We start from the raw sequence: 16,532 nt of genomic DNA, 5'->3' as shown, positions 1-16,532 counted from the left end.
AGAGGGCAAATCGCTTCCCAGATAAACAAAGAAAGTTCACAAGCTTAAAGGACCATTAAACTTACAGGAGCTGCAGGGAAGCTGGATGAAAGCTCATACGGTTCCTCTGAGATCCAATGGCCTAATTCCAAAGACCACAGAACCTAAAATAAAATAACTGGTAAGTAGCATCTTAAAATTTCTAAAACAAACTTTTTGAATGTGTAATTAGAAGTTACAGTGCTGTTACAATAGCTGGTTTGCTCTTTCATTTACCCAAACCAAATTATTTGCTGAATAATCAATAAATCAGAAAGATACAAATTTTACAACTAAAACAAACCACTGAAATATCAATTATACTTCTTTATGTAGCTATATTAAATTTTAAAACGTGAGGCTATAGGAAAAGTAAACCATTTTTTAATCGCAATACATGGAGCAAAAATTTGAAAAGGAATGTCATAATATATGAGTTGTGTTCTCTCAGTTCAGTAATCATTGAATTTCATGAGGTTTCTGTTGGCCCATTTCTCCAGCTTGTTGAAGTCCATCTGAGCAGAAACACCCATCTGGTGTATCAAACACTTCTCACAGTTTTCTAACATCTGCAAATTTGCTGAGCGTGCATTCTTCCCCATCATCAGATCATAAATGACGATGTCATACAGTACTGGACCCCTACTACTACAAGGATTATGCAACTACTGCATAGAATCCACATTACATATATAAATCACCCTGCAAAGAAGAGTAACTCAATTTCTTTCTCTGTGGTATCCTCCTTTGTCAGTGTCATACTCTAGAGCACATAAAAAGACTGACTCTCTAGAAAATACATAATCATTTGTGTTCAACATTTGAGCTCCAAAACACTGGATCAATATGATCTTTAGAGACTAGTAATCCTAAAACTGTGACCATTTGCAGACTTCTGCTCCTATCAGGATTAGCATCAAATGGTTAACAGAAAAAGAACTACTTAAAATGGTTGTATTTCCAATTTCTAAAATATAGTATTTTTAAATTTTTTTTTTGGTAAAACTTTCCCCAAAGTACTCCATTCAGCATTTTTTAGGGATTGATTTTCTATGCATTCTTCAGAACAATTTATCAAAGTTGCAGCTGGTTGTCTATAATACTAAAAGCACCATGGGAGAGTATTCAAATACTACCCCTCAACTGGTAAAAGCATTATCTTAATGGGAAAATGGAAAAAGACAAAGTTCCTATACTGGCTCTGCCCTCGAGTCAAAGGACATTCCACTCCTAATCTGTAGACAGTCGAAGTTCTGAAGGCATTCTGATGGAAGATGAGATTCTTTTCCTTATTGGTTTTATAAGTGGTGAGTTGTGAAGATTCTCACAGAAGTAAAACAGTGGTATCTTTGCCAAGTTTGTCCACTGCCCCTCAATTCAAACACTTCTCCCTATTACAGGTATTTGAGCTTCACAACGTCTCTTCTGTAGTTGCCATCTGTTACCCCTTAAGTTCAAAAAAAGCAATGGTAGCAACCAGTGAGACACCTTGTTGCTCCTAGAGCAAGTGAAGCTAACTGAACAAGAAGCATACATATACCCCCAAAATGGGATATATGAAATTTATCAGAAAGCAAATCCCTGCAGTAAGATAATTCAACCTCTCTCATATTTTCCCTAAATAGCCCTCTAGCCATTTCAAATAGATGAAGTTGTTAGCAAAGTCATGCACTATTAAACAGTTGTCATTATTCATCTTAGAACAGGCTGAATTTCATCAGTGTCTAAAATTATTCCTATGCTTGATTCACAATAAACTGAAATACTCTGCCATACAAATGCATATATTATTTGTTTGAATTTATAGATATTAATTTTGATTGATATATATATATAAATTTAAATTATAAAATGTTCCCTTTTAAAATAAACTAGCATTATATATACTGAGCATGGCAAAGTTATCCTTTAAAATATTAGAGCTCACTAATGGAAAATTCCAAGCTGAACAAATTGATCACAAATGTAAATGTGATGTAAACCTTACAAAACAGCCTAATTGCATGTAAGAAAATAAGTTTCTGTAAAGGGCTCTTTTGCCCCAAATCTGTTGCTACAAGTAGTAAATTGGAAATTCAGTTTTCATAACAAAATTATTTTCTCAAAAAGTTCTATAGTTTACAGTCCAAAGTATCTTATGCCCGATGACTTCTAGGGAAACCAACAACCTCTAACACAAACTTCTACAAAAGCTGTTGCCCTGTGTGATGTGACAAGTGATGTCTGACTCATGAAGTGTCCAATTTAGCAGGCTACTGGAAATGAAGAGTGATTTTTTGCTGACAATAAAAAGCAGCATATCCTTAGACTTATTGCTCAACTTGATTACAAAACATCCAAAGAATGTTTACTTTTTATGTTTACTTTTAGAAAAAGGCCAATCAAATATTTGAAAATGCAACAGCTGTGCAAAATGAGAAAATAATTTCTAGTCATTGTATCATACCAAACATAAAAATAAGAGTTAAGCACATTAATAAATCAATGACATTTAAAAATATTTAAAACCTAATAATGCATTGCAGTGTTCAGCTAAGAAAAGTATCTTCTTAAAAAAATAGTTAAGACTGCAACTCAGGATTGTAAGTTATAAAATTTAGAGTGGTACCTATGTATAGTTTTTACAATTACTTTAACAATTTACAATAAGAATATCAAGGCTTCTTAGCTTTGCACTTATAGCTGCATATATTTACTGAACATAAAAGAAACTGTTAACGTAATTTCTCTCTTAATCACAATATAAATCAGCTTTAACTGAACAATGAAAATTGTAACTTTGAATAAAACTCATAGAGACATACTGCATTAAAAGAAATTCTTCATAAATAAACTTGGGCAGGAACAGATGTACCGTGCTGTATTACATATACATCACGTCTTTATAGTACCAAAATTTTGTTTGTATCAAAAGTAGCTGGAAAACAACCGAAATAGATTAAAATATATACGCAAAAGATTAGTTATGATTAAGTAATCCTATTTCATTTTCCATGCCAATTCTACAGCAATGACCTTTATCAACCCTTGTAGTATTTACAGAATTTTGTTTAGAAATGAAATTTGTTTGTCTTAACAAAAGATGGATTAATGCTTGTCTATCATGATTCTGGAATTGAGTACAAAGGCATAGTATCTACTTTCCTAGATAAAAAGAAAATTGGATACTGAGTTCATGAACAGGTCCTGCAGTAAATAATTAGGTCACCACACACTAAAACATTCAGTTTTCATGAAAACAAAGACAAGAGCTTTCCATTCCAAGTCACTGAAAGTTTGCTTCTGACTTTGGCAAATCTTCAACCAGTTATATTTTCATGGCAACACCAAAAAATGCTTCAGATTCATGTAATTCAAAAATTTATGATTTGCAATATTATTCTTAGCTGAAACACTTCAGAATGTGTGTTTCTGTTGAGAAGAAAGAGCATCAAGAAGTTTTCAAATGCGCAGATACAAAGGAGTTAGCTTAAATGGTCTGAAAATATGCTATTTGATTAGTTATTATTTAAGGTGTCTCACCTACCCAGCTGGCACATTGAATGATCATATGGTATTTGTACTTGAATAATTCATCTTGAAAATGTAACGGGAGAGCTATGAAGATTAAACATCTGATGGTAAATTTGGTATTTCTACAACATCCATCTTTAAAAATAAAATTTTTAAGTTTTTCTCAGAAGAAAAACCATCTTAAATTATGTCCACATTTCAAGTCTAAAGGCAGAGGTAAATAGCTTCTTGAAACACTGATGAATATCTTCTAAAAGAAAATCATCACTGCTCAAAAGTAATACCATGTTTATAAGGTACTACTAATTTTTCCAGATTGATTGATTATTTTAATTATCCAATTTGAACTACTTCATCAGTGAAAATACTAATGGTAGGATTGATTACATTTAAAGGATTCAGTTATGTAGCACCAATAAAAGGAGAAGATTATTTTCTTAGATGAAATTTTCCTTACTATTTTTCTACTGAATTCCTCATTCTGGCTAAGTAAGGCTTCCATTTTCTCTTCTCTAGTTACCATTTGGGTAAAAAGAGAGCAAAACGATGCCATTGACACAACATCAAATAAGACAATAATGCTCTTACATGATATGATTCAATGATTTAACCAGGTGAAGAAATATTTTTTAAAAAGTTCAAAGCACTGTTTTATTTCAGTTAAATCAATCAATCAATCAGTCGAGGGAATACACATTTATGGGAAAAGTTGGACTCGGTCTCTGTGAAAGAGATAAGCACAGTTCTAAAAATACTAAAAATAGCAATATTTCAGATAAGCAGATACTATAAAATCAGACAAACTTTTGATTTGGAGATCTGAAGTTCATTCCTAGTTCTTTCTCATGCTAGTTACTCTCCTAGTAACTTCAGAACTTTGTCTAAATAGCAGCTCAATAAAATGAGTGAAAACAGCATCAGGATTTGATCCAATAACATCTACAGGGACAAACTAATCCTTGCAACAATTTCATTCAAATTAGTGGTATTATATGAGGGATACAGATGATCCTGTGATGAGTCTACAAGGTAGACCATAAGACAGGAGAACAACATTTCCAATACATACTCGTCTATGAAGAGCATAGGTAGATATTTTCACCATGCATTTGTTCACAGAAGTGCAGGGCATAAAATGGGCAATGAAATTCTAGCACTTGGAATACTGATTATCCAGTACTGCCTTATGTACATAGACAGGAAATTATTTTGTAGTACTTTTCTCTATCTCTAGCTATCTTAGTAGTTATTTGAAATTTTTTCTCAAGGAAGAGTGCAGCTTTCATGTTTGAGCACCCTGTTATGAAAAAGTAACTTGTGGCACTTATGTTGTGACTTGTTTAATGCATTATACAAAGCTATGTGTGGGACAGATAATTCAGTGTATTGATATAATAGATGTAAGGAATCATATAGTACGCTGGAATGAGTCTGTGGAGATCTTCTTTGCCAAACCCACTCAAACACATTCCTCCTAATGCAGCCAAGGATGCTATGAGCCTTCTTTTGTCACAAAGGCACATTACTGGATCCGTAAGGTGACCAGAGATCTCTATTCCAAGGGGAATTAATCACCAAGAACTTCTGAAAAACCTGCAGTATACCACAACAACTTCAGATAACTGCAAATATATCATATAAGACAAGCTTCATACTGGTGAGTGCCAGACATCTTGAAAACAAAAAGGCAGCAGTTTATTTTCTACACAACTGGTAAATTTTAAAGTATTTATAGGAAAGAGGAAACCAAGAAATTTAGTTATTCAACAAACCCTTTTACGTATAAGATGAAGAGCTATTTCCATACAAATTTCAACATCTATGTTTTATAGCTCTGGAAATATGAGGAAAGCTGAGAAACTGCCATCTGCAATGTCAGATTGAGTGGTTAATCTCTATAATTACAGTGAGCAGTTGAGATGGTTTAAGCCTGGCCTGACAGATAGGTTCCCCACCCAGTCACTACTGTTTCTATTTTACATTTTTTCCCACTTGCAGTGAAATACCTAATAATTTCCCTTCATTTTTACCAATGCTGAACACAATATTTATTTCAGAACATAACAGAAATATATTATATCAGGACATTAAAAGTTCAATCTGAATAATATGAGTTGGCTAATGTTGTGCAGAAATTAATCTGTCCAAAAATAATGCATGGGACATGAGTGTCTCATCCACAAGATAAGGACCTTGGACCTTTCTAAAATAGATAATGAGGTTAAATTAAGCACTGAAAAACTGCAACTAGCAGATCTTCACACAGACAAATTTCATCTAATTGAACGAACTCTAAGTAAGCCTGAAAAAATTGACACCATTGCATGTAACATGAACACAAACATAGTTGATATTTCAGCTATACAAACTAAATTTAATTTATTGTGTAGCAAAGTTAAAAAGCATTTCTTACCCACTCATAAGAAACAATCCAACATCCACGAGCAATTCCCAGCATAACGTTCAAGGTACGACGAGGACTCCCAATAATTACATGAGTTGTTGCTTCACTCACTTCATTTGAGAACAAAAAGCCTCCAAGTTTATTCACAACCTGAATTACTATATCTTGCTTCCTAAAAAGAAGTAAAGGTAAAAAAGGCCATGCAGCATTGAATGGAGGAAGGCAGAATTATAAAAGCGTAGACACACAACACAAATTAATTCAAATTTACCTCATTTCTCTTCCCACTAAACATTTTTTATCCTTTTCTCCCTAAGCCTCCTACCTTTGCTAGCTCTCAACTCATTGGCTTCTCCACAGTCCTACCAGGCCCTTTTCTATTATCACATAATCACATCTATTTGCACATCAAAGACCTTTAGCCCCCCACATCTATCTTGTCTGTTTAAATAAAAGCTTTTGAGTGCAGAATTATCTGTTATGTTGTGTGCAATGCCCAAAACAACAGAGCCTAATTCTTGGTTTCTTTTGTAGTACTATAAAAAATATTACCAAGAAATGTAAACATTTAGACACAGCACACTTAACAGGTTTTCATTAGGAAGCACCAGATTTTCAGCATCTGAATAATGCTGTGTCTAAATTTAGAGAGAAGTCCTAAAGTTTTATCTGGCTTATCCTAAAGTCCTAAAGCTTTATCTGGCATTTATGCCAGTGTTTCAATTAAAAATTCACTTATCCTTAAATACAATTACAATGATATATATAAAATTAGATCTGAATTCCTGAATGGCCATCTATAACTGGAATTCTAATTTAAGCTCTCTACATTAAGCTACACAGGAGCACATAAATATATAATTATGAGAACAGGAAGATCTTGGTATCACTGAAGAAAAGCTTTTACATGATAACAATTTACTGCTTTTATTAATGACTATTTTTACAATTATAAAATATCCTTAAAGATCTGTAAGTGAAAGCAAAATTCTGGTGGCCTCTCTGCTCCCCACACTAACTTGGAAATGTTCATGCAACACAAGATAAAGCAATTAGGCACAACCTTGACCACAGTCACACCTATCACAGTGGTGATCCTTTAAGGCAAAATCTGTGAGTTCATCACAGACACATTGCAATGCAAGTTAACTGCAGACACAATGCTTCAGAGTATCTCCAGAAGTCTCTGGGGTTGCTTCATTCAAAATATCCCAGCTAAAACAAACACTACTTAGCAGAATCCCAACAAAACTGCAAAAAAAATTCTTCACAAAAATTGGAGTAATCTATTTTTCAAGAAGTTTAAAGCAAAAAATTGAATAGTGAAAACAGTGCAGCAAATTAATCTCACAATTAAATCAAAAGGTGATATTGTATGTTGAGATACTTTAAAAATTCCTGTGATTAACCCTCTCTCCAGTATGAATTCTGGCCTTGGCTGTATAGCTTTGATTTTTACTAGAATTCTTAGTATTCCCTTTTCATTTTCTGAGGTTTAGCTTGGTATAGACTACAAGTGAATGTTTTTGCGACATTGCAACCCATAGGGGCTGGCCCTGCCCAGACTGCATGCTCCATGCTTTACCTGAACCTTTTCTAAGTTCTTCCTGTGTCTACAGAAAATTCCTTACAAGGAGAAGAAAAATTTGTGTTGTACAAGTCTTGAATCAAAGATGTCTTACAAACTGCAGAGAAAACTCACCAGTTTACGCTTGAGACAGCTGTAAAAACTGATGGATGAAAATTTACAGCAAAATTTCACTGAATTTTTAAATTAGAGAATTAGATAGCTGTGTGGTTGTGAATTGGTGAGCAGCATTTAATATCATCTCAAAACCCAACACCATGAAACCATTGAACTCATGCATCTTAAAATGTAAATTCTAATGAAGCACTATTGCGGCTGTAGCTACCAGGTAGTAGAATTGGCTTTTGACCACTGGGCTGTGCTTTGGAGGACTGTTTCCTGTTCTTTAGTTGTTTCAGAAGCAATCTTTTTCCCTTCACCCACTTACAAGCTGATGAATGCCTAAAATTGTAGTCAGCCAAAAGCAGTCTTGATGAAAAGGTTCTGAAGAAAAGCAATCGTTATCCCCAGATAATTTAATTTAATGAAATAGTAATTGGGTAGTGGGAAAAGTCAACATATAAGAACATGAAAGCAATAATATATTAATGACCTCTTTAAACAAAAATAAATTTCCCCAGCTCAGCCAATATTTATTCTCCTTTTTCAGGCAGACCACGGCCTCTGTTCTCCCCTACTATCTGCACTGTAGTGATGATCTTTACCTCCTCCACAGTGATTCTGCATTGCATGACTTGTGAGGTTTATTTTATACTCCTGGTGTTACTAGCATCCAGTCACAATAAATAGAAGAAAAATATTAATTCTGTTTTATGTTGCTGACATATATAAGTACACTTGTTAATAGCTATTGACAATCTTTTAAAAAAACTTCTGAAAGTATAGCCATTAAGTGCTGTTTCTGAGTATTTATTTCCATGTAACTGTCAACATTTAGTTACATCAAACCTGAAACAGATTTTTGGGTAGTATAAATATCTTGAGTTTTGAAAAAGAATTCAAAAACTGTAAGCAAGTGTAGTATAAAATATGGAATCCTGTTTTTGTTGGATGTTCCTTATGCTGTAAGACTTTTAAGAGAATGATAAGAGCATGCCAGAAAATTATTAACTCTCTCTCAAAATATGCAGTGGCAGCTGCTTCCAATGTTTTGAAACGAGGTTACTAAAAAGCCTACAAGTGATATTTATTCTGCAACTATTCATATGAAATAAAACATTTTAAACTGATTTTTCAGATTATGACTTTTTAACTAGAAATAATTAAAATGTATGGCGAAAAGGCTGTGTTAGGCTGAAGTATTTACTACATACAACTACTATTCACATTTCCTTCAGAAAAATTCAAAACTTGCTTAAGATTTTAGTTTTATTGCTCTGAAGCCCTGTTGAAATCACCGATGGAACTACTTCAGTCTCCATCACAGCAACAAAAACATATATATACAGTGCAAATAACAACGACATATCAAGTTTCTAGCTAGAATGAAATAATTTCTAGCAGAATGAAATAAAGTGCAGAGTCCAAAGATAAATTTCATTTTCTATAGGCATAAAAAGCTTATCAACACTCAAATTTAAATAGTGAGCTGAATAAAGAGTCAAAATGGTTAATACTTACTCAGAAGACATACTTGTCATAACTAGTGTCCTCGTTGGCTAGAGACAAAAGAAACAAAAAACCATCAAAAATCTGAAAAAAAAACCCTTGGGAAAAAACCCTTAAATTAGAAAATGTTATGTTAAGAGGTGCAAACTACTTCATAACTATAATATCACCTGGGGAAGAGCCTGTACTAATTAACATATATACTAGAAATACTAGACCTTGGGGACATGGAAGGAAGGAAAACCCTTCAATCATGTTTTATGTTAAAGCATACCATATAACACAAAACAGGAATGTAAGCTTTTATTGGTAAAAGCAAAATGCAAAGAATTTCCAGCCTGAGATACCACAGAAATAAGGACAGTATTGGTCTACTGAATTTTCATTAGATGGAAAGGAAAAGGCATTTTAACCACAACAAAGAAAACCTGTAATCTAAAATTCCAGTTTCTTCCAAAAAAAAGGTAGAAACAAGAAATATAATTTTAATGATTTTGTTTTTATTTTGATAGTGTATTTTTGGAGGGCTTTGGCACAACTTCAGTATTTTATGTCAAGGTTAAGTAAACATTCTTTCACTCTTCAGTATTTTCTAGTGAATAAAAGTTGTCCAAGTAATATCCCACACAGGGTATACTCCAAGAATACAGCAATCCTCAAATCAGCAATTCTGAGACACCTTGAAAAGCACCTCTCCCTTCTCCTGCAATACCCCCCATAGCTTATGTGAGAAGCAGGAATGATTGCCCCATACGGACTTTAAACAAGCTTGGGAAGAATTATTCTTACAGAGGTCAGAAGAGGAGGAAGTTCATCACCAGTGACCATGAAAGCCTCCAGTATGCACAAAGGCAGGAATGAACATGAATTTTAGCAGTATCAGAGAAATACATAACTACATAGAAGATGATCATCGAAAAACATATGTAAGAAGAAGTTTTGACCATCTTAGCTAAAAATTACTTGTAGCTACATAAACATGCACAAATATATACATACAAACATTTTAATTTTGTAGAAAAAGGAGACTGACTGAAATTTATACAATGATCTCAAAATACTTCTTCAAATTTTCAAAATCAGTATATGAATTTAAATTATTTTTCCATATAGCTACTGCTCCATATGGAATACTAAATCCCAATTCTGCCCCCTAATATATTACCACAACTACAAGTGGTAAGCTCCCAAAGTCTCTGCTAAAATTCAGTTTCTTTTGAATAATGTACTGAGGTAAGAGTACACAAATATTTTGAATTGGGAGCAAAGGAAAAATATTTCAGGACAACTCATTTTACCCACTAATGAATCAAAGAACAGAGGAGAGAAATCTGATGCGATTCCATCTGACCTCTGTTATCAGTACAGAATGATTCTTTGTTGAACAACCAAGTAACCTGTCACATTTAAGAAAAGAGTTGGAATTACTCATGTAGACTATTAGACTAAAAGAATGTAGAATAATAATGTGCACCATGACTGTTCATTATATGAATGCTCTTTGCATAAATCGAACACAATTTAGATATCATTGACAAGGTAGATTAAAGATAACACAAATTGTTATTTCAACATATACATGGTAATTTCATTCTGGGGTTGTGTACATTTAAAAACCACAAAATTTAGATACTATTTCAGACTCCAGAAGTAACATAATGCAGCATATTCAATAGTTTTTAAAATCCATGATAAACATGCACTCAGACCACACTATGTAAGCTCCACAGTACTTCAAACTGACTATGTATACAACATGAAAGTATAAACCCAAATATCAATAAAACAGAATAAAACTTCAATAGAAAAAAGGACAAAACTTTTGCATTGAAATATTTGAAAGAAATTCTATGCAATATTTTTGGAAATACAAGTTTCCAAATTCTAACTTGTTGCCAGCAATACTTACTGATGATGTCTTACTCTACTGCTAGCCTGACAGCTGAAAAGAATATGCACTTATCTTGATCAAATTTAGTTCTATTCTTAGCCAAAAGAATTTCTACTGCATTACTTCCAACTCCAAATAAGCAGTCACATTTAATTGCTCTTGGAAGTTCCAACTCAGTTCCACACTGTAGTTTTAGATGTAAAGAATTTGAGCAAAAATAATGACAATGCAACAATATATATCAAATATATATATCACAACATGAATATATTAGTATTAAGCTACACACACTCAAAATGTGAGAATAAACACTCCAAAAAGACATCTAGTAACACACTGAGTAGGGGTTTTTGTGGTAAAAGGACAGCACATTACTGCACAGGTTAGGTCAGATGATTAAAATCATGTGAGGCCACATTATTATAAGCCTCATACTGTCTTAACACACATTGTAGGACCTCCATAAAGTCATGAGCATTAAAGGATTCTGGGTTGTAACAACCTGGGAAGGCAAAAAACCCAGGACTTAAAAACAAGGTTTTGCTTTGCTCTGTCTAGTCTTTCTGGGTGGAAAAACTCATCTATATCAAATGTGTATGTTTGAGCACGGTCATGACATTTTCCTATACTACCTGAAGCCAGGCCTCATTGCCATCACAATCAAGGTCCTTGTCTAAAAGTCTGGAGATAAATCCACACAGAGAAACTGCATTAGGCTCTTGAGAGTGTTTGTCTAGTACTAGCTCTAAAGTAGATCCTGATGTGTCAGTTCAGAATGTGTAGAAAAATATCCTTTCTCACCATTTTTTATAAATGTTATGAAAGGATTACTGATCATACGACTGTTTTTGCCAAACTTGGGTTAAAAAGAAGCGGTACTATAAACCAAGGCCAGCACAGCATGAGATCCTACAGCTGCTTCTTCAGCTTCAGAGCAGAAATGTTTGTTAGCAGTTCCTTAATACCTTGTCTATAGGTAAGTAAAAATACTGGATCCACTCAAATCAAGAAATCTACAGCCTGTCCTGACTTCAACCTGCAAGGTCAGCTTTTGAATTGAAGCTTTTATGTTACAACACATCATGTACAAGATGATGAAGTGAGTATTCTGAACAAATGCCTTGTCAGTGCACTTAGAAGTGGTTCAAAGACTGAATAATGCTGAAGGGTGTGTACAAAATGTAGGATTTGGAAATAAATTTATTTTTTTTCCAAGCTATTATTTCATTTGCATTCAGAACTGCATATTTTTGCAAGTTAAAGGTCATTTGCTAAGCAGACAATATTTTGTTTTATTGCTTCAGTAAGACAAGCAGTTCTCTTTAATTACAGTTAACAAGTGGAAAACTTAGCCAAACTATGTTCTAATTTTTAGTTCTACATTTTTCAAGTTAATTGCTTTCTCCTCCACCCCCTACTATGCAATTTTTCTTCTGTGCTTTTTGTGTCTGTTTTATTTTACATGTTGCTTTTACTGAAAAAAAAAAGAGCATTTACTTTTCTGACCAGCAAAAAGACATCTGGTGAGCATCATTATGAGTTCTAATGCATGTTTGTAACAGGATTATTATTAATACAACACTGGAAAAGGTGGTATTAAGTTAACTGGTCCTTTTATTTACCATTAATCTCTGAATCCTGAAGAGTTGCATATTCATAGTCTGAATCAGAGCACACACTTCTTTCTGAATTATTTTTGAATTATTCTCTGGAATACAGACTTTGTTATAAATGACAGATTCAGCTTTCCTTTATATATTTCCTAGAAGCACAGTCGCATTAAGTACTTCTTTAGTGTCTGCCAACAAGATTTTTCTAAGTCATCTGAAATATAGAACATTCATTTTAGCTAGGAAAAAACAGTATTTTTAAATCTCCCCAGTACTTAAAAGTGATGCTTCTATATGTTTAATTGACCTACACTACAAAAGAGGTATCCAGCATCAAAATGCATTATTTCTCTCTTCTAAATTTGAGCTGGTGTTTCTTGGAGCTGAAGGACAAGAAGAAAAAAAAGTCCTGTTTTGTACAACCTGCTTTTCAAGAAGGTGAACTCAAACTTTGCTTCAATAAGCGTGTCATGAGTTCTTTCCATAAGTGACAAATGAATGAAAATGAGACCATAAAATGTTTTTCCAGAATAGTTCTCAAGAATAAAGTGTATTCATGCAAAGAATTAGTTTGATAGGAGTAGGTTTGGATTTGTCACTGGTTAAATTCCAGCCTATGTATATTAGATCTCATTTGTCTTTGTATCAAGAACACAGGTCTCAAATACTTTTCAAGAAACTTTTTCGACTGAAGTACTTTTAAATTGCATATTACTTAGTCCAAGTGCTCCTCTTGTACCTTAGAGCTGACTGAAGTTCTGAAAGAATTTCATGGTAGTATTAGTAGTAGCCTCAGAGTAGTCTCAAACTCAGATACATGTTTTAGTGGAGTGAAAGAAGGTTTTCAACTTCAGGACTCAACAATATACCCTAGGTGGTTTGGCCAATATACAAGGGATAAAGAACTTTTGGAGGGTGGGAGGCAGGCAAGAAAAAAAAAGTGCATGTGTGAACAAAGACAGTTTAGGGGAGAGTATATTATACTATCAGTTTAATGATCTTCAAATCCCTTTCTTCTCTGGCTATTGTAGGTCCATCAAATGATTTTGAAATTTGTTTAGTACCCTTATACTCAATTTTGATCTTCACAACTGCATTTCAGAAGTATATAATCTTCAGTCTTATTAGTGTATGAACCAAAAGACAGTGCTGTACATAGCGTAGGAATGTTAAAATAATCAGGTTAATTTCACTCTGTATTTATAAACGAGGACTCAAAACTTTAAGCCTGCTTTTAGAAACAATTTATAAGTAGTACTATATTAATTTGTTCAAGTAATTGTGGCTCATAGCTGAAAATAATTGGCAATTGTAATGAATGATTACTATTCAGTATTCTTAAACAGCAATTATTCAAAGCTGTAATTTACTTTCTGGCTGGCCTTTCTCTTATCAGTCCTTTGATACTGATATTTTTCAAGTTTTCTCTGGTTGCAAAAGTTAATTTCAACTGTATTTTTTTCCTCACCAAACATAGTACCTCTGCTTTGGTCCTAGAAAGATGCGAAAAAATGAGCCCATCCTAACCAAATCCAGTACTGCCACGTGGAAAGAAGAAAAAATAAAGTAATCTATTAGAAGACAGAAAAATTAGATGATGTGACAGGTGTCTGGGCATCATTTTTCCTTCACTGCCAAACACAAGAAAATAATGAGAAATACTACAACTGAAGACATAGGAACCCCCAGAATTTCTGTTGCAAGATAAAAAAGAATTAATAGCTTTGAACTTTTCAGGCTAGCAGTGTCAGAGTTCACTTTCTGATATTTTCAGTTTTCCACATGCAACCAATCATAGCTAATCACTATATTTAAGAAAAATAAAAAATTCCAACCATAGGGATGCAAAACTGTAGCAAGGGACAGCCTTCCCAGCATTCTGCAACTTTGAAGGACAGGTTTACCTGTCTGTGATCATTAGCAAAACTGGAGAGGGACTTTTTTTTATTAGGATAGTCAAACTTAAAAGAGGAGATGCTCCTTCCCAATCATTTGACTGCAACCAAAAAACTTCTCCATCGATCAGTATGAGATTACTATTATCATTTCTACAAGCACAGGCAGTACTGATTCTCTTTCCAATTCCAAAGCCCAAGCCTTTCCAACAGATAGAAATCAGGGATTGACTTACTGGTCAGCATCACTCAGGAAGAGCAGCAGTCCAGTTCTTAACTGTTTACTAGGAAAGTTTCATGTCTTTACCTTATTATGTGAAACCTGAGGAAATCACAAAACCATAGAGTATCCTTGGTTGGAAAGTACCCACAAGGGTCATCAAAGTCCAACTCCTTGCCCTGCACAGGACACCCTAAGAGTCACACTGTGTGTCTGAGTGTTAGAACATTTAAACTCTGTCAGGCTGGTGCTGTGACCACTGCCTGAAAAGCCTGTTCCAGTGCCCGTTCATCCTCTGGGTGAAGAACCTTTTCCTAGTATCAGCAAGAGACAGCAGGATTACCAGTGTGACAGACGTGAGCCTCAAGAAGTGAGATGCTAAGGGGAGGAGAAAGCTACTTTATACTTTAGATCCTAACATTACAGTCTAAGATGAAAGCTCAGGTGAAGGAATGGTAGTTGTTTATCCCAAAAAGTCAAAAGACAGGAAAAAGAGGAACAAGCGCTATCACGAGGTAACTCTGTGTGAGAGAGGAAACTTGTATAGGCATGCAGAAACCTTTTAAAGACAACACTAAGGCACAAATTAATTCTATCATTAGTACCAAATAATGTCCAATGTATACTCACTTCTTAAGTGATCTGTGAAAAAGTCATGCACAGTTAACCTTTTTCTGATGAAATTTTAGGTTATATGAACTTCTCCTCCACAACCCCAGCCTCACCAAGATTAAGAAAACTAATTTGTACCCTTCTACAAATAATTCAAACAAAAATTTAAGTATGATATAGAATGAATCTGTTTCATCTGTTCAAACAAAAAAATTGATTTTTTTTTTCATAATGATGCAGTGAAGTGAACAATGCCTCCAGACAGGTGACTTATGACCAATTAAAAGCACTTTATAGAGCTTCAGATGAGTTACCCTATGGCCTTACTTTAAGATAAAAAAAGAAGCCACAAGGTTAGTGGGCAACAGTAGAGTAGCTTCAGTGAAATAATTGCTTGATATTTGAGACCTTGTCAGCACTCAATTTTTGGTCATGATGCTTTCCACCATCCATGGAAGGTTCATTAGAAATTAATGTTTGCCTCAGCTACTTCATTGGAGACATCAACGGCTCATTAACTCTACTCACAATGAACCACTGAGCAGAAGAACTGAGGCACAGCGACACATTTCCATTGTGCAGGCTGTAGGCATGGAACCATTTTAAGAGGGAAAGAACCATTTTGCTTCACCCCAACTGTTACATGGTGGGTTTGCACAATTGTTAGCAGTGTGAGGCTAATTTGGATAGTTGAAGTCTTCTGGAGACTGACAATTATGCAACAATGAGTGGGATTTGAGGTGATGGTTGCAGCCCAAAAGACTCAAGCCAGGATTTATGTTAACTTCGTGTTAAGAAACAAGATTTTAAACTTCAGTAAATACTTTGCTGACAAGATTTTAACCCCCTCATTGATGATAATCAATAACCTGACTTAAAGCTTTATAGCCTTGCAGACCATATGGTAAACAACTGCACAATATTTACTTCATGCTTTAAAGTGCAACAGCAATATTAGGAAGGGTAGAATAATAATTTTTTTAAAACCCATCCCATTTTTTTAATATCTTGAAGTATTATTAATTAATCTTACTTGCTAGCATAACTTTGAAACACAAATGATTTTTGTAGTGCATATGTAATGTGTTGCAAGATTTTTTCCTATTTGATTGATTGCATATTTATATTTCTGTTCCACACAGATTTGTGTGTAAGCTCATAATTCAATTCTAC

The 16,532-nt window shown here is 34.1% G+C and overlaps 1 protein-coding gene across 3 annotated transcripts in view; it reads right to left on the bottom strand.

Moving 5' to 3' along the window:
• MCPH1 (microcephalin 1) overlaps positions 1–16,532 on the bottom strand; it is a 124,209-nt gene that overhangs the window by 79,778 nt on the left and 27,899 nt on the right. For all 3 annotated transcript variants that reach the window (XM_063389343.1, XM_063389345.1, XM_063389346.1), the window contains 3 exons: positions 9,144–9,181; positions 5,945–6,107; positions 66–143 (listed from right to left, as the gene is read on the bottom strand). In XM_063389343.1, coding sequence (XP_063245413.1) covers positions 66–143; positions 5,945–6,107; positions 9,144–9,181 — 279 coding nt within the window. The remainder of the gene's footprint in view (positions 1–65; positions 144–5,944; positions 6,108–9,143; positions 9,182–16,532) is intronic.

Source organism: Prinia subflava, chromosome 2 (assembly GCF_021018805.1).
Source record: "Prinia subflava isolate CZ2003 ecotype Zambia chromosome 2, Cam_Psub_1.2, whole genome shotgun sequence".
Lineage (NCBI taxonomy): Eukaryota > Metazoa > Chordata > Aves > Passeriformes > Cisticolidae > Prinia > Prinia subflava.
Note: the sequence above shows the minus strand (reverse complement) of the source record. Positions and strands in the feature narration are given on the sequence as shown.